We start from the raw sequence: 25276 nt of genomic DNA on the forward strand, positions 1-25276 counted from the left end.
TACTACTTACGGCTTTCGCGTAGCGGGAAAAGAAGCCTGGTCCACGTGAAGTTCTTTTCGAGATCTGGAAAAGAGACCGGGCAGAGACGGTCCGCGATTCTGTGTCCAAAAGTATGATCGACATTCCCATGACCGCTCTTGCGTTCAAGCGGATAAACATTGCAGCAATGAAACAGAAAGCTATATCACAGGTCAATCCAACAATCTAGTGAGAATTACCCTTCCTTTCCCTCGAAACAAGTCTACTATGCCTTCAGCGAAGATGTGAGTGATTTGGCCGTTTACAACTAGAACCTCATGGTTGACTATGAAGGCTCGCAGCTATTACGACTCAGATGTCGACTTTGGGCTGTTGACCGGAAAGCAAATAGTGTTCCTTGGGTGAACTACACCTGTTTCAAGATTGTCATACATATCCTCATAATAGTCGCCTCAGTTTTGGAAATCAGGGCGCCGCCCAAGCCTTGAATCTCAGGGACTCTGGAATCCCCAACGATAAGATATGCATTGCCAACCGAGATGACTCGTATGCAGAAGATGCGAAAGCCAAGGGTTTTACTGTTGAACATAATTTTGAAAAGGCTGCGTCTCTCGCGGATGGTCAATCTGTTTCCACGTATAGATCGTATGCCAGGAGACTGATGTTGTCGTATTCTAGTGTTGTTCATCCTCATCCCGGATCAGGTGCAACCCAAATTGTTCAATAACACCATCTTGCCCCACTTGAAGGACGATGTTACAATTGTTGTAGCCAGCGGATACAATGTTTTCTTCAAGTTGCTTCAATTCAAACCAAAGCAGAACGTTGTGATGGTTGCCCCTAGGTTTGCCCAAACCCTATTTGAAACGAATTCATGACCGTAACCTGCACGACAGAATGATTGGGTCGTCGGTGCGCTCTTTGTACGAGAAAGGGAAAGGCTTTCCTTGTTTCGTTTCGGTCGAGCAAGATGGCTCGGGAAATGGGCTTCAAGTCGCGCTCGCCATTTGTAAAGCAATCGGCGCCACTAAAGCAGGAGCAATCGCGTCCTCTGCTCGAGAAGAGACTATCATGGATTTATTGGCGGGTAAAGATTATTGTCTGCACAAACTCGACATTTCACTGATGTCGATGTTCCAGAGCAAGCTTTGTGGCCCAACATCATCATGCTGTTCAGGTCAGAGATTTGGTATTGCATGTTTCGATGAAGTTGACTGTTGAACGCGTTATAGAGAGGCCTTTGAAGTCCTCCAGAAAGCCGGGTGCTCAGACGAGGCATTGTGTTATGAAATGTGGGAATATTTCTTCTCCTAGCTGCATGAGGCCAACGTCATTTCAGGTGGATGTCCAAAGAGCCAGCAGAGATATTCGAACGCGCTGCTGATGAAGGGTTCATTACTCAGGTAGACAATCTCACTATGGGTTTGGGACGCGGCCTGATGCATCGCCATAACAGCTCAAACACCATTCGACCTGCTCACAGTTTGGTCAACTGAACGGCGCATTGAAGTTAAACGGAGAGACCGCAAAGCGTCACTTCGAGGATATCTTGTACAATCAGGTATGAAGTATTCGAGATTGCTTACTTGCTACTTGACCACCATATTTCAAGATTTTGAGCGGAAAATTCTCCGCTGAATTCTCCAATCTTGAAGACGATTTTGAAAAGGAAGGCGACCAGAACCCTTTGAACAGATTGTATGATCGCGCCAGCGATTCAGCCCTCGGACAGGCAGAGAAAAGAGTTCGGGCTCGTTTAGCAGATTTATTGAAGTAGAGATGGCGTAGATGACAATGGAAACTTTTGTTGACTTAGAGAGCGTGTGCACGTGCCTTGGCAAGTCCAAACACGGACAACGCTCGACTCAACACCCTTTTTTCAACGTCTGCTCCTTCCCATAACTATCCTGTATTACTGCCAATGGAAGTAGACAGTTCAGTGAAAGAAAGATCGTAAGCTAGGCCCGAAGCACTTGTGGATCATATGCTCTAATCATTTTTCAGGCAGTCAACCGACACCCTGAGGACCCGGAGGTCCCAGCGCTCTTCCTCAAGGGAACGCAACCGAGAAAAGAGGGACAGGCGCAGGGATCGTGGCGACCATGATGACAAAAGGAAGAGAAGTCATAGTCGAGAGCTTCGTGACCGCTCCCGAGACAGGCATAGGGATAGAGATCGTGACAGAGAGAGACGCCGCGACCGGGATGGGGATAGGCTGCACCGTAGCGCTCGAGGACATAGCCGACATCGAGAACGAGATAGGGACCGTGATCGTGAAAAGGACCGAAGGCGCAAACGCGACGAAAATGAAGAACTGGACGGTGAAGAACGTGTAAAAAGGAGGAGGCCTGACGATGATATCGACGAAAAGGATTCTGGCCCTGGCCATAGTCCTCGCTCGAATCACAAAGAACGTTCCCCCGACCGCAGACCTGGAGGTAGGGCTCCTCTCGATCCACGAGACGAATTCGATGATCCACCCAGGTATCGAAGGGATCGGGATCACCGTCGCCGGGAGGGGAGGCCCTCTGTTGCAGATGATGAAGAGTTCAAAGAACGTCGTCAACAGACAAAAAGTCCTGTGCCCCCTACAAGGTATGTATTTTTCCGAGATGGTAAAATTCTCAAACATAATACTTCTTTCTGTTGCAGACGACTTTCACCCTCTTATGATGCGGGCGAAGATTATAACCCAGATGAGCCTAAAGAGGACGACTCAGAAGCTCGCTCAGTATTTGTGTCTCAACTTGCCGCTCGGTTGACAGCTCGAGACTTAGGCTACTTTTTCGAAGACAAACTCGGTGAAGGCACCGTTATGGATGCAAGGATCGTCACTGATAGGCTGTCGAGGAGGTCGAAAGGGTGAGTTATCGAGATGACCTTCGTTTAGATAATGCTCACCATTCCCAGAATTGGATACGTTGAATTCCGGACTATTGAGCTTGTGGAGAAAGCCATCGGCCTGTCTGGGACTGTTGTCATGGGTCTGCCAATCATGGTTCAACTGACTGAAGCTGAACGGAATAAGACTCACGCAGGTGACGGGTGCGCCATTCACTTTGCGTTCGCCTGTGCAGTTGCTAATTCAAGGTAATAGAAGTATCAATTTGCCTCCCGGCGTTAGCGCACCTCATGGAGCAATGTAATGAACTCCTTCCTTTCTCATTGTTCTAAACTGACGCGTCACTTTGTAGTCTTTATGTCGGCTCTCTTCATTTCAATCTCACGGAATCAGATATCAAACAGGTGTTCGAAGTCTTCGGTGAACTTGAGTTCGTCGATTTGCACAGAGATGCCATGACGGGCAGGAGCAAAGGTTATGCTTTTGTCCAGTAAGTTCATTGATCTTTACACGCCCCTTTCTAAAAAAGCTTGCTAGGTATAAGAGAGCCGAAGATGCGAGAATGGCATTACAACAGATGGAAGGATTTGAACTTGCAGGTCGTACAGTAAGCACAGGTTCTCACCTATCGCTGGCGACGGTCTGACAGGTCGTCCATAGCTCCGTGTTAATACTGTTCACGAGAAAGGAACGACTAAATATACTCAACAAGACAGTCTTGACGAATCTGGGGGTATGTATGAGTGTACTTTCTTATGGAATCAATACCCTAACTATTACTCAGGCGGTAACTTGAACGCTGCGTCTCGCCAAGCACTAATGCAGAAACTTGCCAGGACCGACCAACCAGCTCCCCGACCGGAACCTGTGTAAGCAAATCCACCCTATTTCCGAATTGCAACGAGGAATAACACTACCTCTAGCCAACGTCCCAATATCCCGCAAGCAATGCAGTCTAGGTCTGTGCTATTGAAGAATATGTTTGATCCTGACGAGTACGTTCTTGGTCGTGATACGATGCTTGTGTAGCTGAATCATCTACTTAGAGAGACTGAGAAAGACTGGGACAGAGAACTGGCTCAAGATGTCAAGGGTGAATGTGAAAGCAAATATGGCAAAGTACTTGCGATCAAAGTTGAAAAGGATTCACAGGTGAGTTGGTAGATTCACAGGATGAAGCACATCTCAACTTGGACCAGGGAGAAATCTACGTTAAGTTTGATTCCATCGATTATGCTCAAAAGGCTATACAAGGTCTTAACGGACGATGGTTTGGCGGACGACAAGTTTCCGCTGTTTTTATATCCGACGCCATTATGCAAGCTCACCAGTAAATGACAGTCACCATCAGTTTGGCTTACAGGCGGCCTTGTCTTGTTGTGATACTCAAAGTTCTTGAACAGATCGTTTTTACCTTCATGGCCACAAATTTGCGTAGGCTTTTTGTTCTTCATACAGGTCACGAATTCAAACGAAAAGTTAGTAATTGACGCCTAGGTTTTTACCATTGACATAAGAGAATATTGGCATGTTTATCGACCTCATGTATAAGAGTACATAATGAGGTAAACAATACAGACGTAGTCCTGTGCACAATCGTAAGTAGTGAAATTGGGCTCATAGTAGCGTTCAATGTTCAATTGTGGCAGTGTCGTGGATGATAAGAATGCATAGAGTGGGGTGGTCTACGAAACACAGCAGGTGTTAGATCTACCCTATTCGCAGACGCGTCAAAAAAGTTAAAGCATATCTCTCTCTCTCAGTACATATAACGGAAAAGGGGAGATTCTGGTCCGGCCGCCAGGTTCTCCGTCTTGACGTCCTGTGGTCTTATGGCGACTCCCTGTGCCTTATTTCTTTTTCTGTTATCAAGCCTCATCCAAAGACCTATTCTATGGAGAGTATTAGGTATGCCAACCAAACAAAGACGGAACCCGATTTACCCCGCAACGACGATAAAACAGATCGCCCCAGATACAGCTTCGGCCGACGAGTGAGAATTTCTCAGACGGAGGGACCTCACTCAGGACGTACCACATGTTATCAGCGCTGTTCTACGTATAGGTATGGCTGCTTTTCGAAGAACTGCTTTACACACCTGGCAGATATTTCGGCTCATCCTGTTCTCGAAAAACGTTCGTTGAAATTAACCCGGCAGAATTCGCGATGGCGACTGAGCGTCATTCGTGTTAATAAGATCATCAATTATTTTTCTTCGATGCCTTTCTCACCCATTATTCCGGCAATCAATGCACGCCGAGATTCATGCGGAGTGTTATTTGAATACCTGAAGAAACGTACGAGTTAACCTTAGATAAAGTGTTTGTTCTAATCGCTTACCAGGTAGCTACAAGGACCGATGGCACAAATGCCTTTATTTTCCGTCAGAGCAGTGGCAGAGTCAATGATGGGGGCTTACACCCATGGTAAGAAGGAAGCACGCAAAGTAGGCGACACCTTTGTTACGGACAACATCAATACTTCCCAGAATAATGAAGCCCACGAGTCCAATCACGAGTGGTATGCAGCTGTCCCTTATCAGTCATAGTGAGGTGTCTCCGTGGTCAACTCAGCTTACATATGAATCGACCGCTCCCGGAAATAATCAGAGGAAAATGTCAGTGCAACCAATGTCAGTGCCCCGACTATGTTCGGGGCCACCGTGAAGAGATTGGTTTTGACGGTGGGATAGTCGAGACTAGCGACAATTTGAGGCAAGAAATTATTGACACTCGCCAAAGGAACACCAAATGTCAGGTTAACAACTGCCCAGAGCCTACCACACCACATCAGAATCATTAATCAACAGCGGCACTGAAAATCCTGGTCATACCAATACATTGGACTCGCAAGGGGTCTGATACTGTCACGAAGACTAAGCTCTTCGTCGACCGTTACGGAAGAATCTGCTAATATTCTCATTCGTGCAATTTTTTTTTCGCGGTCATTTAGGTACCACCACGTGGAAGGTGAACGGGGAAGCCAGAGGAAGGCAAAGGCAGCAAAAATAACGGTCGATCCACCTGGAGTAAGTAAAATCGCTGGATGTCCTAAGGAATTCATTGTGATGAATACCTTCAATCCAGAATAAAAATTGCCACCCCTTGTACTTCGAGTGTTTGAGTTGGAACACACCAAATGCGATCAGCCCTACAAAATCGAGTTTCCTGCTTCTAGGACTTTGAGCGCAGTCTACTTACCGGAGAAAGCGCCTGATATGGCGGACATAGCTGTGGAAAGAGGAAGAATGTCAGGTGGAAAGAAAACAGATTCCAACGGAACATCGTTACCATAGAACACGCCGAGCCTTGAAGCGAGCTCATTCCTCTTGTAGAATGTCGAAAGGTAGAACAATACCCCGGGAAGCATTGCAGCCTCAAATATTCCCAAAAACCAGCGAATCGCAAACACCTCTTCAATGGGAGTGAGCTCTCGTCTTGGACATATAGATATAATTATTTAGACTTACGAGAAAATCCTCGCGCAATTGTCGATAGAAGAGACCTGAAGCTGTAAATGAACTAGCTTCCTGATAATTATTGAGAAAACACTGACATAGAGCCCTGTCGACGTAATTGAAATAAAAGAAATGTGACTGATAAGGAACGTAAGGAACGTACGAAGCCGACCATCATTATTGGAAGCACACGAGCTGCAGAAAAGCGTTTTGCAAGAAGTGCTATCGGTGTGCCAAAGCTTTGTATCCGACCGTTTGCATGGTAAGAAGCAACGGATTTAGGAGACCTACTCACAGGCAAAATGGTACCTTTAGCACATGTGAGTCTGAGCTGCGCATCGGAGCGGGAAACGACACACATAGAAAACCATGACGAGAACGTAATACTAAAGGAAATTATGGTTTTCCCATTGTTCACATTCATCGTAAAGCTGGTAGTCGCATACCTGGTTTCCGGTCAAGCCAATGTCCTGATTGTTACCTTCTTTAGCTGCATCGGAATCGATCGTTCAAATGATCCTCACTTTGTCCCAACCCGCCGTCTTTGCGTTGCCAACATTGCCCTTGTCGAGCGCGTTGCACAGATACCTAAAGACAAAGTTGAATGATGAGAAAACTATGTATATCAGATATAATACCACTCACATGAATGACAAGGGTGCCAGCAAACATATGTCAAATTTGCGCCTCAGTTTTCCTTCTTCGGCGGCACTGAAATCTTTAGAGGGCGACACATCCTGTTCAAGGACATCTTCCACATGTTTGCTTGGAAATTCGTCTGACTTCATTGCTTCAGAACTGGCGATTTGTATCCTGTTGTTCGTCCACAGTGCAATGGTCTAGGATGCTCCAGTCCGACGAAGGATGTCCTAAGTATATCAGAAGGCAGGGCTTCTATGGCCCACGAGTGGGAACCATAGCACTCCCAAGATAAGCACTTTTTCTTTTTTCTGAGGTGTGATTTCCCATGGGAATCGCGCTATTGGTGTAATGTCGCGTCGGCTAACTTAGTGAGCCCCGGTACTTTTGATACAGCGGACCGGGAAGTGCGAACAGCGTGGAGACGCAAGAATCTTCAAATGGATGAGGAGTGGAGAAGAAGCACCGCTATATCAGCTATATCTTAGGCTGCCTATTTTTAGCTGCTTCTCACTGGCAGTCGTATACCCAAATTACCCCAGAGCGCGGTTCCGTGATAGATAACCGACCATGTATACTTTATAATTACTAATACACTGGGTCGGCAAGTCAATAAAGCGGCTACATATACCCAGTGAATACAGTAAAGCACTGATAAACTCTGATAAAGCACTGAACTTACCATAAACACTGTGGTAACATAATGCTATATTTGGCCACTTGAACATGTCGTCGTATGGAATCGTCGGCTATCGATGGAACTTCAAAGAGAAAATGGCCGGATAGCGATAGGGGTGGCATGGAAATCGGCCGAAAATAATATCCATTCATCATGCATCATGTGTTACCTACAAAAATTGGACAACCGCTTTGTTTGCACTCTCCTCGACCTTTGGAAAAATGGTTTCTCAAACTGCTACACCTTTGCATTTGCTCTTGGGTCCTATTAAAGATGCCCTCAGGAATGATTTCGTCGGTAAATCACTGGATGGAATCCGCACTCCAGCTCTCGTTATTGATCGATCGTTATTCGCAAAGAATTGCGCGAGCATGCATCAGAGGGCTGAAGAATGGGGAGCAACCTTTCGCGCTCATTTGAAAACCCACAAGGTATGCATTGGACGCCTTATCATAGTCCACAATAACAACCGTAAATCAGACGACCGAGGGATCAAGGTTACAACTTGTCTCCGACCAGGGCCGCTCTCATGCTGTAGTCGTATCAACACTACTGGAGGCTTGGTCAGTTGTTAGCTCCGGTCTGGTGAAAGATGGAATTGTGAAAGATGTATAATGGGGGGTTGTTTTTTTATGTGTGCCAACTGACAATAGACTTAGATTCTATATGGGCTGCCTGTTGGGGTTGATAGGATAGCCGATCTTTCCAGGCTTTGGCAAGAGATAGAACCACAGGGTGGCATCGTACGACTGCTCATCGACCATCCAGAACAGGTCAGACACTTGGAAGAATTTGAGAAACAGAATGACAGGCCTAGAAAGTGGTCGGTGTTTATAAAAGTTCACAGTGGCCAGAAGTAAGAATAATGTCTTTGTACTAAGTGTTCAACTGAAATTGATGCCTGCCACCAATAGCCGGGCTGGCGTCCATCCAGAATCCCAAGATTTCCGTACACTCGTATACAGGCTACTGGCGTCTCCTGTCATATCAATTCACGGATTTTATGGTCATGCCGGAAACTCGTACGGCTCTACTTCGTTGCCTGAAGCATCTTCGTTTCTTTCCGATGAGGTGCAGACCGTGAACAAGGCCGCAGAGATAGCACTACAAGAAATTTCGAAGCAGAATTTTGGAACTGTTCATCGTTCAAATCCCTTCATACTCTCAGTCGGTGCTACTCCAACAGCCCTCGCAGCCGGTGCAGAGGCTCGTCAACTTCTCTCGCAAACCCTGCACGGAAGCTTAGAATTGCACGCAGGTAAGAATCACGCCGCCACCATCCGTCCAGTAACGTCTCATTTCCAAGTAGGGAACTACCCGATGTTGGATTTGCAACAGCAACACACGACATTGATAAGTAACGCACAGATATCACAGAGGGTGAGAGCTACCGTGATCTCATACTACCCCGGACGGGGTGCCGGAGGTAGAGATGAGGCCTTGATTGATGCGGGTGCTATTGCATTCAGCAAGGATACCGGTCCCTCGGGAGATTTTGGAGAGGTGGTTGGTCAACCTTGGAGGCTTGTACGCTTGTCACAGGAGCATGGTATTCTAGTAGAGATGGAGCCTTCCGCAGACAGGACGGAGAAGCTCGAGATCGGCACTGTGCTGGATATTATTGGTCAACATGCATGCCTTACCGCTGCGGTATGTCAATTCAATGTGAAATGAAATTTGGACATCCGCTAAATGACTTTTGGCCAGGCATATCCATGGTATTATATAGTCGATGAAAATATCGGAGGTGGGAGGGAAATAGTCGACATATGGGTTCCGTGGAAGGGTTGGTAGTGATCGCCAGCAATCCCAGCCTACTTTAAACGTTAAACCCTGAACTTACATACCCCCAGTATTCCTAAAAACGAGCGAGAAAGGATTCCTACTGCCGGCGCGTCTCGTCAAAGTGTCTGTATGAGGGGCTGCCTTAGACTCTAGAGAGACAAACTGCAAGAATTCGCTAGCAAGGTGCTAGGACTGTCCAATGGCAGTGAGAACCAATAAGAACCACCGATATTTACGACAATGATCACTTGAATACATTGATTCGTTACAATGACGTTGCCAAAAAAAAACAGAAGGAGAGATTGCGACGGATGGACGGTGGTCACACGACTCACGAGTCAGCTTTCCTTACATTTTCCGATGAAGATTACTACATCTCCATGGACGGCGCTGTGATAACATTTCTTATATGGTGTTTAGGGCCGTTTCATGCAGTGATAAGAGGTTATGGAGAAGGGATATCGGGAGGACGTTGTTGGAAGCAGAGACAAATTTAGAACGCCAGATATCACGTGCCAACCTGACATGCAGCTCAATGGGTTGAGAGTTTCACTCGAGGCTTCATCCCATCTACTCACTAAGCTATGTCACTAAATGAATACGAGGCTGATGCAACAGAACTATTAGAGACTTATGGTTTGTCTACAGCGTCGTCTGTCTGGTCTTGCACTCACCAAACAAAAGACTTTCTGATGAAGTACATCATTATTGGTACACCCCAGTCCTCCGCTTCAAAATCTAGTCGCTGGTTTTAATCTACCATAATTACCCCACAACAGGTGAAGCAGGCACGGGAAAATCATGCCTCTTGCACCATTTTACCCATAATTCATGTGTGTTCCAGCTGTCGGCTCGACCTCCAGACTACTCAGAGTAATCCAGTTAAGGACCACTCGCAACATACCATCGGGGTTGAGTTCTCGAGCCGAACAGTCAAGCTTGGGGAAAAACGCATAAAGCTGCAAGTAAGCATCCCTGCCGTATCTGAATTTGCCACCTTTTCTGAAGGGCCACTCAGCTCTGGGACACGGCTGGTCAAGAGCGTTTCAGGTAAATATCAGATGTTCTTATCTCTGATACGGACTCATGAATGAAGCAGGTCTGTAACTCGGAGTTACTATCGAGGAGCTGCTGGAGCCATTCTTGTTTATGACATCACGAGGTATCGTTGTTCTCTTCGTTGAAATTGCCATGAGCTTATCATTATCCAGCCGTGACTCTTTCGCAAATCTTGGACGCTGGCTTGCAGATGCACGAGCATTGGCTAGCTCACACTTGGTAGCTGTTTTGGTCGGCAACAAATCTGACCGAGAGGAAGACCGAGAAGTAGAGTGGGCTGAAGCAAGTCGATGGGCTGCTGAGAATGGTGTGGTGTACGTTTTCTTAGTCATACTAAGTGTTTGCTCACTGGCGTTTTCCAGACGTTCACTTCCTTGAGGCATCGTCTTTGACAGGAGACAATGTTGAAGCTCCATTTCTCCTCGCCGCTCGAGCGATACTTTTGGCTATCGAGTCGGGGACTCTTGATCCAGAGAAGGCAGGAAGCGGCGTTAGTTACGGGGACAGAGCTCTTCGACGCGTCAACAGCTCAAGTCGGTTGAGCTTTGGTAGCCTAAGTGGCCATCGGCGAAAAGGAAGTGTAAAGCTGAAAGTCAAAAGCTGGATTCCAGGGTCGAAATGTTGCTAGTATGTCCATGGTTAGTTGTCCTGCTTGCTGTTTCTCACATAGCTTGCATCGTTAGGTCTGCAACGCCGTCGCTCGCCGTTCGCATCGCATACCCGTGGTTTTTCTATACCAAAGCATGGCATTAATTTTTGTGTCCGCTTCCGTATACTTCAGTCTTCGCTCAGACACTTTATTAGTTATGATCTAGATCTATGTTCTTTGTAATAGAGCGCCGATCTGTCCTTAATCTACTGCGGCTTTTGTGTCGTATTTTGCTACTATCCATGTTGTTGATAACCTTTGATACCTTGTGTTCACTTTGCGTCTGAGAAGCCGTGACATACAAATCGAGACTGGCCACACGCATGCACTCTCCCACCTTTTCCACCATTTCGCATGGTCTGGTCTGGCGACATCGGCAAAATGTATTCTTGTGCTTCACACGGATGGAGATATACTTCCTTCCACGCAGAAAGTACGGCGTGTGAGATCAACTGACCAAATGTCCATAGGCGATTCGATGTTCTTCTCGGAAAAAGTATCGCTCGCACATCGGCGTAGACACGTAGACTATATTGCCTGCTTCAGTTCTATCGATGGTTTCCTGGACATTTTATGCCCCAACATTTCCGTCACTAATCTCTCCCTATAAGAATGTACGTCCTCCTACTTCCACAAGATTTTTCCCCTCCTCCTTGTTTTCTAGTCATTGCTCTTTCTGATGATATTTTATGATGAGTCTCGGGCTGACAACACCCTCTTTTCCCTCTACCAATTCTAGAACCTCACCGACCGTGGCCCCTAACGAAACATTAGGCTCATTTTCTCAGTCTGTATGGGACCTCACTTCAGAGGGCTTTTCCTACGCTCATCTCTATTGATAGTCTCGCATCTCTTCGACCCACTCATCGCTTGAGGTGGGTGTCCTGTCGTTGAATAATTCGAGGAATTTCACGGAGTAGCCCACGCTCAGTCAATTGATTCTCAATCGGCGGCCTCCCGTACGCTCACTACTGCGGACTCTCAGCCAATGTCATCTTCTGCATTTACATCAAGCCAATCCTCTTCCAAACCTACACGATCTACTTCCAAACCAGGAAACACTGCTAAGGCTGACGAGTATGTCCCATCACTTTGTCTCCATCCCAAAGACAAGAGTATAACAACCTTGTAGTTCGATGTCTTCGAGCACTACTTCCTCAAAACAGTCTTCTTCTACACAAGTACAAGATAATGATGTAACTACGTCGGCGACATCATCGACTGAAGGGCGTTCAGAGAGCACTGTATCAGAGTCAAGGACAAAAACGTCGACGAAGGACAGCAATCAGCCATCTAAAACTCGAGAAGCATCGTCCACAAATGCTACATCAGCGACTGGCGGTAGCAAGCAAGCTTCGGCCCCCGTTAAACAAACTGTTTCTCGAACTGTAGAAGGTAGATTGAGGATCTCACTGTGTAAAGCTCCCTCTGACGGGCTTGCAAGTCGTTTCAGTGAAACCATCTGATACGTCAACTATATTTATGACGATCACGAGCTCTCCGCAAACCACACTCTCCATCCCGAGCTCTATTGCAGTCACTAATTCCAAGAACGGGGATATTGTGCTGTCTGCACCTTCCTTGATCACAGTCCTCAGTACTTGGACTGAATCTGATGGTGCATTCGTAACTCACACTCAGCTCGTCGCAAATCCTCCTCCTGTACCAGTTGACGGGGAAACATCTACTGGGTAAGGCACGATGAAAGAGTTTACCTTACGCTAGCATTGACAGTAGTCTCAGGTTTCTAGGACGCCATGGTCAGGTGGCAGGTGTTTTCACTGTCGTGGGAGTGTTCGCAGCGGCTTTCGTGTTCGCGCTCATCTGGTTCATTCGACGTCACCGCCGAAGACAACGCCGCAAGGAGTGGTTTGCTTCATTACGACAATATCCGCCGTCTCCATTCGCACAAGCAAGCCCAGACAGCCAAATGCGGTCCATTCATACGACGACGGAAACCACTCACGATCCGCATATGGTCAACTATGACAACTTTGGTTACCGACCTCGATCACTGCTGGTATCGACGGCAGAAGAATCGACGGGTCTTGGACTGACAAATGCAGGGAATGCTCAAACCGGCGTGCTTGTTCCGCTCAGGCGTCCACTCTCTGGCGAGGATCCTTTCCGCGACCCTCCTCATGTGCCTCGAAACACACCTGTCAGCTTTTCCCCGAACCATGACAGGTTGAATGAATCATCAGGCGTGTCAATTGCTCCGTCTAGCCCTTCGATCTATCCAGAAAGTCTTCCACCGACTGTGGATACCCCAAGCCCTGTTGACCCCGAACCAAAAACTCAGGCCAAATATTTCTCTGAAACACTCCTCCGTCGCTCACTCAGCGTTACAAGCCACACGGATGCGCCGCCTCGGCCACCACGGTCCTATCTCCGAGAATCTCAGAAAGTAAATGATGTCTCTCCTCTTACACCACCAGCATCCGTCTCGTCGCACGGGCACTCTGACCTAGAGCCACAATTTATTTTCCATCCCATGCGGCGGAACACGCTCCATGTGAGTTTTCATGTGGATTTAAACTCACTTGACATCTCAAAATTCCCTTGTTCTTTTTTTAGACTCGTAGGGAAGAAAGTCACAAGGGACGTCCGGAAAACGGCTCTGATATCGCATTTGCAACACATATATGACAAACTCATGGCACGCATGTACTTGCTTACACTTGCTTACACTTTTAAAAGAAAGAAGATGGACTTCCGATTATTGATGTAATCGTATACTTGCGTAGCAGCACGTTGTTTTCTCCCTTATGTATTTCTAGCTTGTGTCAAAAGGCAAAAGGTTCTTGAAAAACGAGTGTCTGGGCAGGAACCTGATCATCGTCATGTGTAATCAATATCATAACGGACAGAAACGAAATACTATATAGATTGGTTTCAATTAAAGCATATGACACGTTGATCAAGTGCTCTAAATCCGAAGATCAGAAATTCGCCTCAAATCGTTTAACCCTCATGTGTAACATCGCGTTGGAAACAGTATCTTAAGCGGACAAGACCATCTTCGTATCAGTGAGAAACCCATAGGCCTGTAATGCAATATGGTCAGCGAATCGGTGTATCATTATTATTCAGAGTGACCGAAAAAATATATTCCGGCGCTTCCAAATCTCCGACGCCAATGCAGCGAGTAATAGGAATAAGGTAGAATTACTCACGTTCAAGGCGTTGTGTGTAGTATTTTCGTGACCACCCGGCGAAGGCGTCGCTGTTGCGTCTTGTAGAAGGATACAATCGTAGCCTCGGTAATAAGCGTCAACCATTGTCCCCGATACGCACTATCGCCGTCAGTCAGCTCAGTCATTTTTGAGTTTCGGGAGAAGGCGGTCAAACAACATCCTGGCCTGAAGAATCATAGACGTTCAATCCATAAAATCAACCTTTCTAGATAGGTTGCACAATCCTTCGGTGCCTGTTCTACAGGCTGCAATGGAAGGATTATGGTGTTAATTATAATGACCGCGTCATGCGCTTGACCAGGACCACTGCCAGAAAGAAAAGAAAGAAAGGGAATGGTTGGAACAACTTACCTGATCAGTGTTTACACCAGTAAAAAACAACGTCCTGATTCCATTCTCCTTCAGATACAAATCCAAGGCCGTTTGGTATCCCCACAATCCACTCATCCTGAGAATGCAGGCATGAGAAATCAGAATAACAACGTCTGCAAAAGTATTTTTTTTACCTATTCTTGTGGATCCAAACGTCGGTACCTTTGGCTTTACCTTTCTCATATTCTGCTTGTAGTGGTCCGTAAAGCGCAGAGTTGAATGCATCGCGCATTAACAGCCTCCCAAAATTTCCGGGCAACTCTGAACCGAATCCTCCTAGGCCGTTCTTTTGAAATGAACGTATAAGAGCAGGCGGAAGTGTCTTCAGCTCGAAATCAGTCAGACCCCAATTTCTGTGAGTTAATTGTTAGTATTCGCCTTCACCTAAATTGAACACATTGAGTATACTCACACCCAGAGGATTTTCATTCCTCGATCTCGCATTTTTGGTATGATGTCCATCAAGGGCTGAACGCAAGCCAAACCTTTCGGGTGGTTTCTCAAATCAGGATGCAAGAAAAAACTGGATAGAAACCAGGTAGTTAGCGGTCAACTTCCACCTCATGTACCCGGTACATTAAAAGACTTACTTTTGCATGTCAACGACGACCAACGCAGATTTATCGTTGCTCACTCTAATCCTCCTCTTTGGGTCACCCCTGACCTCAATTTCAGTTTGTGTTTGAGCATCAAGGGGAGGAGGTCCTCCAGTAGCTGCATTTTCATTTGCACCATTCTGCTGGGACTCTGGATGAATCCAATGAGTCCTCGTAAGGTCCATCAATCCGTCGGGATATTCGACCCAATATCCAGCACCGCCTTCAACATCAAGCGTACCCCCATATACTTTTGGGCTCTGGAGGTAAGGTCTGGTCGCCATTCCTAGTATCGGGGTATCGTGGAGGGGTATCGGATCCAAGTCAATCGCAGCCATGATATAGGAAATGGAAATAGGAGTCAATGAAACGATAAGAATAAGAATTTCCCCTTCGATTCTTTGATTTAAAGCGCTTTGTAGCTACAAGCACTTACTCACCAGTTAGAAAGATTTGGCTGAAAAAGAGAGGGGAGAATACGTTGATGAGCAACTATGTGTGGGTTGTACCCACGATGAACGAGAATATAACAGGTCTGAGAGCAGTCATTTGCCTTTCCAAAATAGTCTGTGCTGAGAGTGTCTTGAAGGGCATGCATGAACTGACAAGCCATTCTCGTACAAGACATGACTCTACTGATCCCTCAAATGGAAGTTTCAATTGCAAGCGGCCACTGACCATTTGACATGATCGTGAGTATGGTTTCGCACGACTTGGTGCAGAATGTACATGTGATAGAGGGCAGGCGAAAATGAGGGCCAGTGGGAGCTAGTGGGCCAACGGACCTCAGCATGACAATTATTGGTTGACATCGGAGGGTGATCTACAAACAGACATAATAAGAGACAACACAAAAGCAACCTGACAAAGGTGAGATACATACAACACTCTATCACACCGTCTACTGCTCTCCTTTTGTAGAAGAATCGTATTTACTCGTCAAGGAGAAGTCCATAATCTAGTAGCACACTAAATCAGACACCTACAATATATAAGTCCTTATGTGGCACGTATGTAACTATGAGAGATGAAAGCGAAAGTCCATGAAGGAAGCAGATGCGAATATGCGGCAAACGTAAAAGAAAAAATAGAAGTCCTCGCTGATAGTGAATGAAGCAGATGACATCCCAGTTCCGGACTTTTAAAGTCTGGCAAGAAATGAAAAACGACTATGACAGGGGATAGATAGGGTGGACAGCAATGTCGTACTTTTGGATAATGTTAGTGATCATAAGAGTCGGAGTGAGTTTAAAGAAATTTGGCTCTACGCGTTGACATGTTCAAGGTAAATTACGAACCTATTGTTCGCTGAGGTTAGCTTATTTTATTAGTCCGTATAACAAATAAACGTACGGCCAGGACGGGACGTGAATAATCTTCTTCATCCCTTAGGTCCTTCATGGAAGCACTTTCTGCTTCCTTCTGACGTTGCTGCAGTCCGGGATCTAGTCTATCATCCGCACTAAAAACAGAACGACCTTCCAATGGCTCCAGGACGTCTACAAGAAGCCGAGAAGAGCCGATGGGAGGGGTTTGTGGTAGCAAGGCCATGGCGGGGGCCGTGGGTATCACAGGAGAACCTGGAACCTGGCCGCTGCCATCAGATTGTCGGTAGTACGAGGCCAATAACGGCTCGATACTTGCACCACTCGGCGTTGTTGAATGAGTTCCCTTGGCGTAACCGTCTAGGCCGTTTGCACTTGCCAAACTAGCGGCACCACTTGCTCTTTGACTGCGGTCATTGTTAGTATGTGTGTTGGATGGCGAATTTGTCCGGGCAATGGAATATCCATTAGATACATTCGTAGGGACTGGGCCGAGTGGAATATGGCCAAACTCGACGTAAGGATTAAAAGGATCTGGGTGGTCTGGGTCGTCGTGATAGGACCTCCTGGGACCTAGACTGGTCGATGTCAATCCGGGACTGGACCTTTGCCGCGACATTTGAAGTGCTAAAGGACTGAAGTGCTGCTGTTCAGGATCATCATCATCCTCGAGTAGCGGTCTCGGTGCGGGAGCGGCGCGCGAAGGAGCATCAGCGGTTTCGTGTACGAGGCGAGATTGACGTCTCCGTCTAAGTATGGCGAAGATTGTCCAAATGGCTATCGAGGTTGTCGCGAGACCCACGAGGACGAAGACAGCGGCAACCGCCCCGGTGTTACCGAAGAAGCTACGTCAAGAACGAGATATTGAACTTACGAGGAAGCGAGTGGTCGACGAGTGTAACTTACCCGCTATCTTTGTCATGGTTGTTTGGAAGGAGGCTGGGATTCGCGACAACTTGAGTGACCGTTACAAAACCACCGTCGGGACCGGTAGTAGTGAAAGTAGAAGTGATATTGGGCGGTGCGGTAGATATTAGAGAGCCAGCATCGTTGGTGATAGTGATGAACACGACCGATTCAAAGGTGGTACTGCAAATGAAATTAAGAATGAGTTATTTCGTTTCAAAGTGAAAACTTGCGTTGGAGTAAACTGAGTAGTGGTGGGCGGTGGTTGCGGTGAGGGCTGTTGGGGCGATGAAGATGTGAGGGTAGTGGTGCTGTTAGTAGTTGGAGGGTCGGATGAAGTTGTAGGGGGATCTGAAGTAGAGGTGGAGGTGGAGGTGGAGGTGGAAGTGGAAGTTGTCGTTGGAGGTGTTTCTGTCGAAGAGGAGGTGGTAGTGGTAGTGGTTGAGGTTGTGGTGGGTGGGGGTTCGGGCGTCGTGGTACTAGTGGTACTGGTAGTACTGGTAGTACTGGTGGTAGATGGGGGAGTCGTTGTGGTTGTCGTCGTCGATGGTAGTGGCGTCAGGGGTAAAGATGATGATGAAGTTGTGGTGGTTTGGGACATGTCGGATGATGTGGGAGAAATCTCGGATGTGAAAGAAGAAGTTGTAGAAGCTATGACAGAACTGGAAATAGAAGTGGAAGAGGTGATATCAGAAGTCGAGGGGGGCGGTGAAGACGACGAGGACGACGAGGGGGACGACGAGGGGGAGGAGGACATGGGGCGGGCTGAGGGGCAGACGGGGAGAGTGCGTCATGCCTTTTCGCGTTCTCTCATGTCCATTCTCCGCTCGCAAATTTCTTTTAATCTTCGTCACATTTCCCCCCTTTTTGGTCACTCCAGCTCCTTTCCAGTCACGCTTTACTCGTCCATCGATCCCCCCTATGTATCCCCCCCACTTTTTCCTCCATCGACCTGTCAGAAACGGCAATGCAGCGCCGCACACGAACATATATATCCTCTGCTGACGGTGACGCATCGCCGTTGCCTTCTCTCCTTCATCAGTCATCTTGTCGAATTCGCGCAAACGCCGTGACAGCGTGCATTGTTAACTTAGAGGTTGACGATTGCCTCGTTCCGGGAGTATAATATGGAAGCGCGTGATGTTCTCACTTGATGCTCTCTTGGAATAATGGCGCCCAAGTTCCATGGGGCTGGATGGGTTTGACATTATCAAGCTGATCACCGCAGTCGATCAATTTGGAACCCAGGGCGCTCATGTAAACTGACCTTTGACCACCACATTGACACGTTAGGTCTACCAACCGCAGCACTTGCCTTTCACTGTTATATACCAAAATGGTTATCCTAGAATCAGATAGCCTTAGCCCTAAGAAGTCTTTCAGTCACCCGCAGCCCGGCTTCAACCAACCTGGTCCCTCCACTACCGCTGGGAATCAGCCATATAGACTAAACCCCCAAGTCGATTACGAGGCAGCAAGACTGCCGAATCACGTTGCTACTGCGATGGACTCGCCCGTGAATGTGCCCATGGAACCTCCGCCCGCTTTCGCGCCTTACGACGCGGCGTGGTTCGAAGTTGGTCAAGGCGATGTCGTCTCACACGACAAGCACCTTAACGTCGATGGTAAGCACGTACATCGAGTTTTTTGTTCATTGTCCGGGTCGCTGAATGAAAATTAGGCGAAGCGCTGTACCGTTTCCTCCTTACCCAAGCTGAACAACGTCCCCCAAGCTATCGCATTCATTGCAAAGGAACCCATAATGAAACACGCTTTCGTTTCGTTTCTTCCTCCAATAACAATAGCCATCATGATTCCCGTAATCACAACTCTACAAGGACGGAATCCTACACGGAGCATATCACGGATTTCGACTTTTATATCGACGTGACGCCGCCTTCTTTTCCGTCCGAATCAACGGTCTCTCCTCCAGCAATAGCGTCGGACAACAAGACACGTCGGGAAGGACCTTCAAGGGGTCAAGCCGAGGCTTCCGCAAGTGATTTCGCCCCGACTCAATGGTCCATGGCAGATAACGAACCTGCATACCGCGGCAAAGTGGTTCGCGAAGTTCAAATGGGAAGTAATGCTCTTCCTGATGACGAGGCTTTACTTCTTTTCTCCCGATCATCCTTTAACTCTACCTCTTCACGACGAGCAACCCGCATAGAACGTAAAGATTATTCCCAATGGTCCGAACAACGTACGCGCAAAGGTCTTCCCCCTTGGGCTACTGGAGTCAACGATTGGAATATCGCGAGCGCTCAACCTCGTCATACTCTCAGAAGCTCCAAAACCATTCGCCAATGGGCAGACGAGTATTGTGCCAGCCCCAAACTCCTCAAGGAATTTGTATACACCAAAGTCCTTTATGGATGGGATATCTCACAATTAGAAACTGTCATTCGCTCGACTATCACCTTATCACCCTATCATGGAGATATCCAAGTGACGTTCATTCCGATAAAGTCCAAAATCTATATCCGACCTTCGAATCAGCTATCTAGAGCTCTATCGAATATGTGGTTAAAATTCTTATCCGTCATATTGTTTATCTTTCCTTTTATCTGGTTATTCAAGAGGTTCCATTCGAAAGGTGGTGGAAGATGGGAAGTGTGTGGGAGTGCTTATGCGCTGAAGAAATTGATTCCTCTTGATCATTCGGATATTACAGACACGAGCTCCTCTTCAAGAGAAAGTGAATTACCGTCTTATGACGACGTCGCATTACCATCTACGCTCTCCCTCCCATCGTCATCGGTACCTCTAACGGATTCGACTCCACCTCCATCAACATCCCACGCCGCTCCACAAACTCGTATCGTACAGACATCACAAGGCCCACATAAACTGATAGGTCAACGAGAGGGTGAATGGTTCCGTCGTTGGGAATCGTTCATCATTCGTGCAGTCTTGACTCGATATCAATCCTCGGTTCCGCTCACTACACATAGCGACTTGTATGCGCAATATACTGCTCCCGGGAGTATCTTAGAAGGATACCATGATAACCCAAGTTCTACTACACCCACTCGCTCCACCACGCGTGGTGGACCTGGTGAAATTTTTTTGCCTTGAAGATATTTTATTTTGTTGATATATGTTGTAACCACATGATTTCCTAGCAGTGTATAACTTGAATCTATACCTAAATTTAGTATTCTCGGTATTGGCGTGTGGGGCAAGCTCCTATGGTGACAAGAAAATTGATGGGGTAAAAACCAAGTGAATGTGAAGAATCAAAAGAAGGGAATGGCAAAAAAAAAGTTGAATGAAGTTTTGGAGGTATTGTCATTCAAAAATCCGTTCTAAAGGAACTAAATACTACTACGAAAGATGCGGCTGACAGGGATGCAAAAAAAAAAAAGTCAGATGAGAGAAAAATGTGGGTAATGACGTCAAAAGTGAGTAAAGAGAAGCAAGAGAAAAAGAATAGATAAGCTCGTGTGAATGGCGAAAGAGGCAAAAAAAAAAATGCGAATAAAAATTCAAGTACACAAATAAAAAAATTCAAAGTACTTGCAAAAAGATAAGAAGAGGGTTATACCGTAGCTATCTTTCCATGACGTGTTGTAAGAGATGCCAATTTGGCGAAGCCGCAGCACCATCTCGTGATATCTCATTCTCTCCTTCGTGATCGTTTTCTTCAAACATTTCTCGGTCCGATAGTTCATCTCCTTCGAGTAATGCTAAAGCAGTCTCTAGGAACCACATGTGCTTTTTGATGAAATGCACAGCAACAGTGCCTCCAACTCGGAGGCCATTGTATCGTTTCCGTCGACCTTCACGGTGCGCCCAAGCATATTCTGGTGTCATTGGATCCCCTAGACAACAACAGTCAGCGTCTGCGATGTTCTATAAAGAATATTAGCACATACCTTCTCGTATCGTAGACATTTCACTCCCTTCCACCAACGCCTCAATTCCGTAACGAGTCGGGAGTTCAGGCAGAGGAGGGTTATATCGCACACCAAACGTTGAAACACTCGAATGTGCCCAATCTGTTAGTGTAGGCGTGTACCCAATTCCAGTTGGCTGGTTCAACTCCCTCAAAACTTTTTGTGCATGAAGACCATAGGCATCTTGAATTTGCCGCTTAATGCGGCCCACTTCTGACGGGAAGAGAAACCCGTGGGCATAACTTTAAACGACAGGCAATCAGAATGGGAACAAGATGATGGCGAGATGATGCAAACTTACACAGTGCCAGATCTAGGGTGATCATATATCCAGCATCGCTCGCTTGTCCATCTGATCTCTTGAGCTTTTGGATGTATACGCATCCACTTGGCGGTCTGCTTGTCCTCAGCGCCTTTGATAAGGGACTTGACTGTTGGGTCCTTGGCTACCCAATCCACAAGGGTCCAACTGAGAGCATACAACTCTCCAGCCATGAATTGGTGGTATTTGTTGGTCACCAAGTAGCCCCAGTATATTAGCGGATCGCTATCAGTTAGCTGTTTGAGGGCCCTGTTTCCGGTCAAAGCGTTCGAATTAGCGTTGGCCATCACGTTTGAACCGGTATTGTGATCTACTGTGGTTCCATTTGAAACGTATTTTGATCTCTGAACCGCAGCATGGTTGGGTGAAGTATGGCGGTGCTCTTCGTTTGGGGTATGGAGTTCGACTCGTAGACGGGCTTCGATTTCCGCGAGCATGACAAATGAATCGTCGTCGACTTTGACGACGTAATCGGGCCGTACCCAGCTCATGGGGTCGGAGGACAAGACGTCTTTCCATGCCAGATACGGGTCGTGGGGAGCCAAAGGAGGAGGGGAGGAAGTGAAGTTGGAGTATGTAAAGCGCGGAGGAAGGATGGTGGAGTTGACGTATACGGGTGGTACCCATGCGTTGATGGACGCCCAGGAGAAAAAGGTGTGGGATTTGCCTTCGTTCATATTTTCATGCGTAGGCAGAATGATGATGTCGTTGTACACTGTAAATTGAATATGAGCAAAGTGAAATATGATAGACGGGGAGAGGGGACATACTCTCCATTTCCAACTTGACGCGCTGCTCCCAGTCTTTGCGTGGTTGGCCAACAACGAAGCGGACAATGGTTCGTGAAGTACCGTTGCCATCATCACCTTTACCAGCGCCGTTGCGGCTTCGGTAATGACTGGCCCAAGTAGAACGGACGTACTGGCGTCGTTCGACTGCGGAGTCGACGGAAAAGACGCCGAGGAAGATACCCGCGGGGGGAAGGTGGTCGAAATTGGAGGGAGGGAAGGTTACGGAAACGGGCGGAAGGTGGGTGGGTCTACGATAGGGAGGAGAGGTGAAGGGCGGTTCGCGCGAATTGTACATTGTGGGATAGGCACAGTATAAACGCCATGGGAGGGGTTCTTTGTCTGGATTAAGGATGTAGATTAGTAGCAGGGTGAGGCATATTGCAAATATGGAGAGTAGAATCAGGGTCAGAACCTAGGCGAGAGCAGTAAGGGGGGAGGTGAAGAAGAGAACAAAAGAGAGAGGACGCACGATTGTGATGGGCTGGGAAGGAAAGAGAGGATGGCGAAGGACGGATCTGAGGGTGCGTTTGAGGAGGCGGGTGATACGCCAGCTGCGACGCCGGCGTCTTCTGGTCCACCATTGCCTGCGGTTATCGGACCACCAGGAGTGTGGCGACGAGTTCCATGGGAGAAGGGGCGAGGGCTCGTCCTCTGTGTCTGAGGGGTAGGAGGAGGAAGAGTTGTCGGTGAAAAACTGATGGCGAGGGATTGGGTGGGGGGAGGCTGAGCGGGAGGGGATGGGGGTGGAGGCGGGGGACGAGGAGAGGGAGGAGAGATGGGAGAGCGGGGGGAGGAGAAAGGAGGGGTTGGGCGAGCGCTGGTCGTCGCAGTCGCTGTCCGAACTCTCGTAGGAGTGCATTCCAGTACTTGGCTGACCTTGCACTGCCAACTCGCGAAAACACTACTGCTAAGTCACATGACCACTTCTCCTTCACGTGGAATCAGACTCTCCTCGCTTGTCCTTCTCCCATGTCCACTCCCCGGTACGTCTCCGCCCTCGCCGTGTCTCTTTAGCCGTTCATCCACCACCCACAGTCACGAATTCTACGAGACCGACGAAAAAATCATCCTCAGCGTCTTCGATCGCAATGCTGATCCAGACAAGGTCAAGATCACATATCAGCCCCGCGCGGTACGCTTCTTCATATCCACCCCTTCACGCTCCCTGACCATCGGATTGCAGGTCACCTATGCCCATGGCGAGAAATCACTCAGTCTTCAGCCCTTGAAAGGCCAAATTGACCCAGACAAAAGCTCCCATTTCGTTGGCAAAGTCAAAATCGAAATCTCTCTCGTCAAATGCGTTCAAGGACGATGGGCCGGCCTTATCGGTGATGCTCCTGATCGCACGTCTAGATCCATCCTCTCGCCCTCCCCCGCCAACTGATGTATCGCCTGACAGCACTGGCAAACTCGTCTTCCAGCTCTGCTCCGACAACCACATCGGCTCCGCCTCGTCAACGCAAAAACTGGGAAAACATCTCTGACAATATCCTCAAATCTGACAAGGAAAAATCTACAGAAGAAGACCCCAACGTCGGAGGCGATAGTACCCTCAACACTTTCTTCCAAAAGATCTATGCAGACGCGGATGAGGACACGCGACGCGCCATGATGAAGAGTTTCTCCGAGAGTGGAGGCACCACTCTAAGCACCAACTGGGACGAGGTTCAAAAGAAGGAAGTCGAAGTCAAGCCCCCCTCGGGTTCCGTATACAAGAAATGGGGTTAGAACTACAAATAGGGTTGTATCAAGTTGTAATCAATAAATCATCATGTCGCGTCTTACTATCATTGTCGCTGCCACCGTTTCCAACGGTATTGGGAAAAATGGTACATTGCCCTGGCATCTTCCCAAAGATCTCAAGTATTTTGCCCAAGCTACTTCTACTGCGCCAGAGGGCATGCAGAATGCAGTGATAATGGGAAGGAATACTTGGGAAAGTATTCCAGTCAAGTACAGACCATTGAAGGGACGTCTGAACGTCGTCGTCAGCCGCGATTCTCAATACAACCTGTACGTGAAAAAAAAAACCTCATCCTGCGTCTGCCTACTTATCATGCCCATGAAGGGCTGTCGCCTCTGGTGTAGCGGCATCACTCGCTGGTAATCTCCAGTCCGCTTTGGACTGCATCAACGGTACACTCCCGACCGCAAAACCAATCCATCGAGCTTTCATTATCGGCGGCTCATCGATCATCAACGAAACACTCTCTGCCTCTTTAGTCGACAGAGTACTCCTCACGCGTATTTTGTCTCCCAATTTCGAGTCCGACACATTCATACCCGATTTTTTGGAGTCTGGACAATGGTCTCGCTCTTCAGATACAGACTTGAAGGCTTGGTTGGGATTTGATGTACCGGAAGGTGTGCAGATGGAGAATGATATTAGATACGAGTTCCAGATGTGGACTAGGAATTAAAAAAATATTTGTATCGTATCTATCCTTGACGCTAAAAATTCATAGTTAAGCTCTTGGTCAGGATGGTCATATTGAAATGATAAATACCTGCTTGTGTTTCGGGTTCTTTGAGCAAACGACATAAACACGCCCTTTCCTCAAAACGATACTACATCCGTCGCACATGACTTTAACCGAAGCACGAACTTTCATTCCGCGTGCCAAGACTGGTGACTGTGTTGGTACATGGTGGATGTGAGGGAGGTGGTTGAGAGGGTGGGCGCGGACGCGGGTGAGGATGGGTCGGCTGGACGCGAGGAGGGCTCTGAGCATGGTGGAATGGCAAAGCGTGCGCACGTGACGTCCGAAGGAAACC

At 47.6% G+C, this 25276-nt stretch overlaps 11 protein-coding genes across 11 annotated transcripts; 6 read left to right on the forward strand and 5 right to left on the reverse strand.

Moving 5' to 3' along the window:
* The first annotated feature begins 186 nt into the window (after positions 1-186).
* AGABI2DRAFT_189583 (hypothetical protein) lies at positions 187-1920 on the forward strand. Its single transcript, XM_006454250.1, has 10 exons — positions 187-264; positions 322-381; positions 437-600; positions 659-824; positions 877-1067; positions 1121-1157; positions 1213-1272; positions 1320-1383; positions 1437-1541; positions 1593-1920. The coding sequence occupies exons 1-10, from the start codon at positions 248-250 to the stop codon at positions 1755-1757; spliced, it is 1029 nt and encodes a 342-aa protein (XP_006454313.1). The 5' UTR covers positions 187-247; the 3' UTR covers positions 1758-1920.
* Positions 1873-4414, forward strand: AGABI2DRAFT_189584 (hypothetical protein). The gene is made up of 12 exons (XM_006454251.1): positions 1873-1933; positions 1985-2575; positions 2633-2842; positions 2891-3025; positions 3078-3122; positions 3175-3312; positions 3360-3429; positions 3483-3555; positions 3607-3691; positions 3746-3817; positions 3869-3974; positions 4022-4414. Exons 1-12 carry the CDS (start codon positions 1902-1904, stop codon positions 4154-4156), a joined length of 1692 nt encoding a protein of 563 aa, XP_006454314.1. The 5' UTR covers positions 1873-1901; the 3' UTR covers positions 4157-4414.
* A 45-nt stretch (positions 4415-4459) lies between these two features.
* Positions 4460-7070, reverse strand: AGABI2DRAFT_175913 (hypothetical protein). Its single transcript, XM_006454252.1, has 20 exons — positions 6925-7070; positions 6804-6867; positions 6726-6749; positions 6639-6665; positions 6575-6588; positions 6443-6518; positions 6378-6385; positions 6292-6326; positions 6113-6235; positions 6023-6052; positions 5898-5972; positions 5656-5845; positions 5401-5598; positions 5242-5350; positions 5163-5194; positions 5054-5109; positions 4921-4995; positions 4857-4871; positions 4766-4802; positions 4460-4714 (listed from the first exon to the last, which is right to left on the reverse strand). The coding sequence occupies exons 1-20, from the start codon at positions 7065-7067 to the stop codon at positions 4582-4584; spliced, it is 1464 nt and encodes a 487-aa protein (XP_006454315.1). The 5' UTR covers positions 7068-7070; the 3' UTR covers positions 4460-4581.
* Positions 7071-7818: 748 nt separating this feature from the next.
* AGABI2DRAFT_197270 (hypothetical protein) lies at positions 7819-9391 on the forward strand (the record flags this gene model as incomplete). Its single annotated transcript, XM_006454253.1, has 6 exons — positions 7819-8028; positions 8078-8206; positions 8257-8453; positions 8512-8855; positions 8904-9262; positions 9305-9391. 6 exons carry the CDS (start codon positions 7819-7821, stop codon positions 9389-9391), a joined length of 1326 nt encoding a protein of 441 aa, XP_006454316.1.
* Positions 9392-9947: 556 nt separating this feature from the next.
* AGABI2DRAFT_197272 (hypothetical protein) lies at positions 9948-11351 on the forward strand. Its single transcript, XM_006454254.1, has 9 exons — positions 9948-10018; positions 10067-10093; positions 10162-10215; positions 10265-10347; positions 10401-10432; positions 10482-10544; positions 10594-10748; positions 10804-11068; positions 11125-11351. Coding segments are annotated over exons 1-9 (732 nt in total). The 5' UTR covers positions 9948-9966; the 3' UTR covers positions 11126-11351.
* Positions 11352-12309: 958 nt separating this feature from the next.
* On the forward strand, positions 12310-13895 carry AGABI2DRAFT_175915 (hypothetical protein). The gene is made up of 4 exons (XM_006454255.1): positions 12310-12485; positions 12535-12781; positions 12834-13605; positions 13668-13895. The coding sequence occupies exons 2-4, from the start codon at positions 12573-12575 to the stop codon at positions 13737-13739; spliced, it is 1053 nt and encodes a 350-aa protein (XP_006454318.1). The 5' UTR covers positions 12310-12485; positions 12535-12572; the 3' UTR covers positions 13740-13895.
* On the reverse strand, positions 13889-15925 carry AGABI2DRAFT_189587 (hypothetical protein). The gene is made up of 7 exons (XM_006454256.1): positions 15696-15925; positions 15250-15646; positions 15072-15182; positions 14794-15012; positions 14639-14735; positions 14267-14386; positions 13889-14137 (listed from the first exon to the last, which is right to left on the reverse strand). Exons 2-7 carry the CDS (start codon positions 15591-15593, stop codon positions 14093-14095), a joined length of 936 nt encoding a protein of 311 aa, XP_006454319.1. The 5' UTR covers positions 15594-15646; positions 15696-15925; the 3' UTR covers positions 13889-14092.
* A 610-nt stretch (positions 15926-16535) lies between these two features.
* Positions 16536-18243, reverse strand: AGABI2DRAFT_114071 (hypothetical protein; the record flags this gene model as incomplete). The annotated part of the gene is made up of 4 exons (XM_006454257.1): positions 16536-16553; positions 16609-17425; positions 17487-17669; positions 17732-18243. 4 exons carry the CDS (start codon positions 18241-18243, stop codon positions 16536-16538), a joined length of 1530 nt encoding a protein of 509 aa, XP_006454320.1.
* Positions 18244-18822: 579 nt separating this feature from the next.
* AGABI2DRAFT_114072 (hypothetical protein) lies at positions 18823-20564 on the forward strand (the record flags this gene model as incomplete). The annotated part of the gene is made up of 2 exons (XM_006454258.1): positions 18823-19111; positions 19168-20564. The coding sequence occupies 2 exons, from the start codon at positions 18823-18825 to the stop codon at positions 20562-20564; spliced, it is 1686 nt and encodes a 561-aa protein (XP_006454321.1).
* Positions 20565-21038: 474 nt separating this feature from the next.
* Positions 21039-24515, reverse strand: AGABI2DRAFT_182294 (hypothetical protein; the record flags this gene model as incomplete). Its single annotated transcript, XM_006454259.1, has 6 exons — positions 23742-24515; positions 22968-23192; positions 22478-22910; positions 21687-22422; positions 21365-21627; positions 21039-21310 (listed from the first exon to the last, which is right to left on the reverse strand). Exons 1-6 carry the CDS (start codon positions 23940-23942, stop codon positions 21039-21041), a joined length of 2130 nt encoding a protein of 709 aa, XP_006454322.1. The 5' UTR covers positions 23943-24515.
* Positions 24516-24601: 86 nt separating this feature from the next.
* AGABI2DRAFT_189592 (hypothetical protein) lies at positions 24602-25250 on the reverse strand. The gene is made up of 2 exons (XM_006454260.1): positions 25009-25250; positions 24602-24952 (listed from the first exon to the last, which is right to left on the reverse strand). Exons 1-2 carry the CDS (start codon positions 25231-25233, stop codon positions 24941-24943), a joined length of 237 nt encoding a protein of 78 aa, XP_006454323.1. The 5' UTR covers positions 25234-25250; the 3' UTR covers positions 24602-24940.
* Positions 25251-25276: the final 26 nt, after the last annotated feature.

Source organism: Agaricus bisporus (genome assembly GCF_000300575.1).
Source record: "Agaricus bisporus var. bisporus H97 unplaced genomic scaffold AGABI2scaffold_1, whole genome shotgun sequence".
Lineage (NCBI taxonomy): Eukaryota > Fungi > Basidiomycota > Agaricomycetes > Agaricales > Agaricaceae > Agaricus > Agaricus bisporus.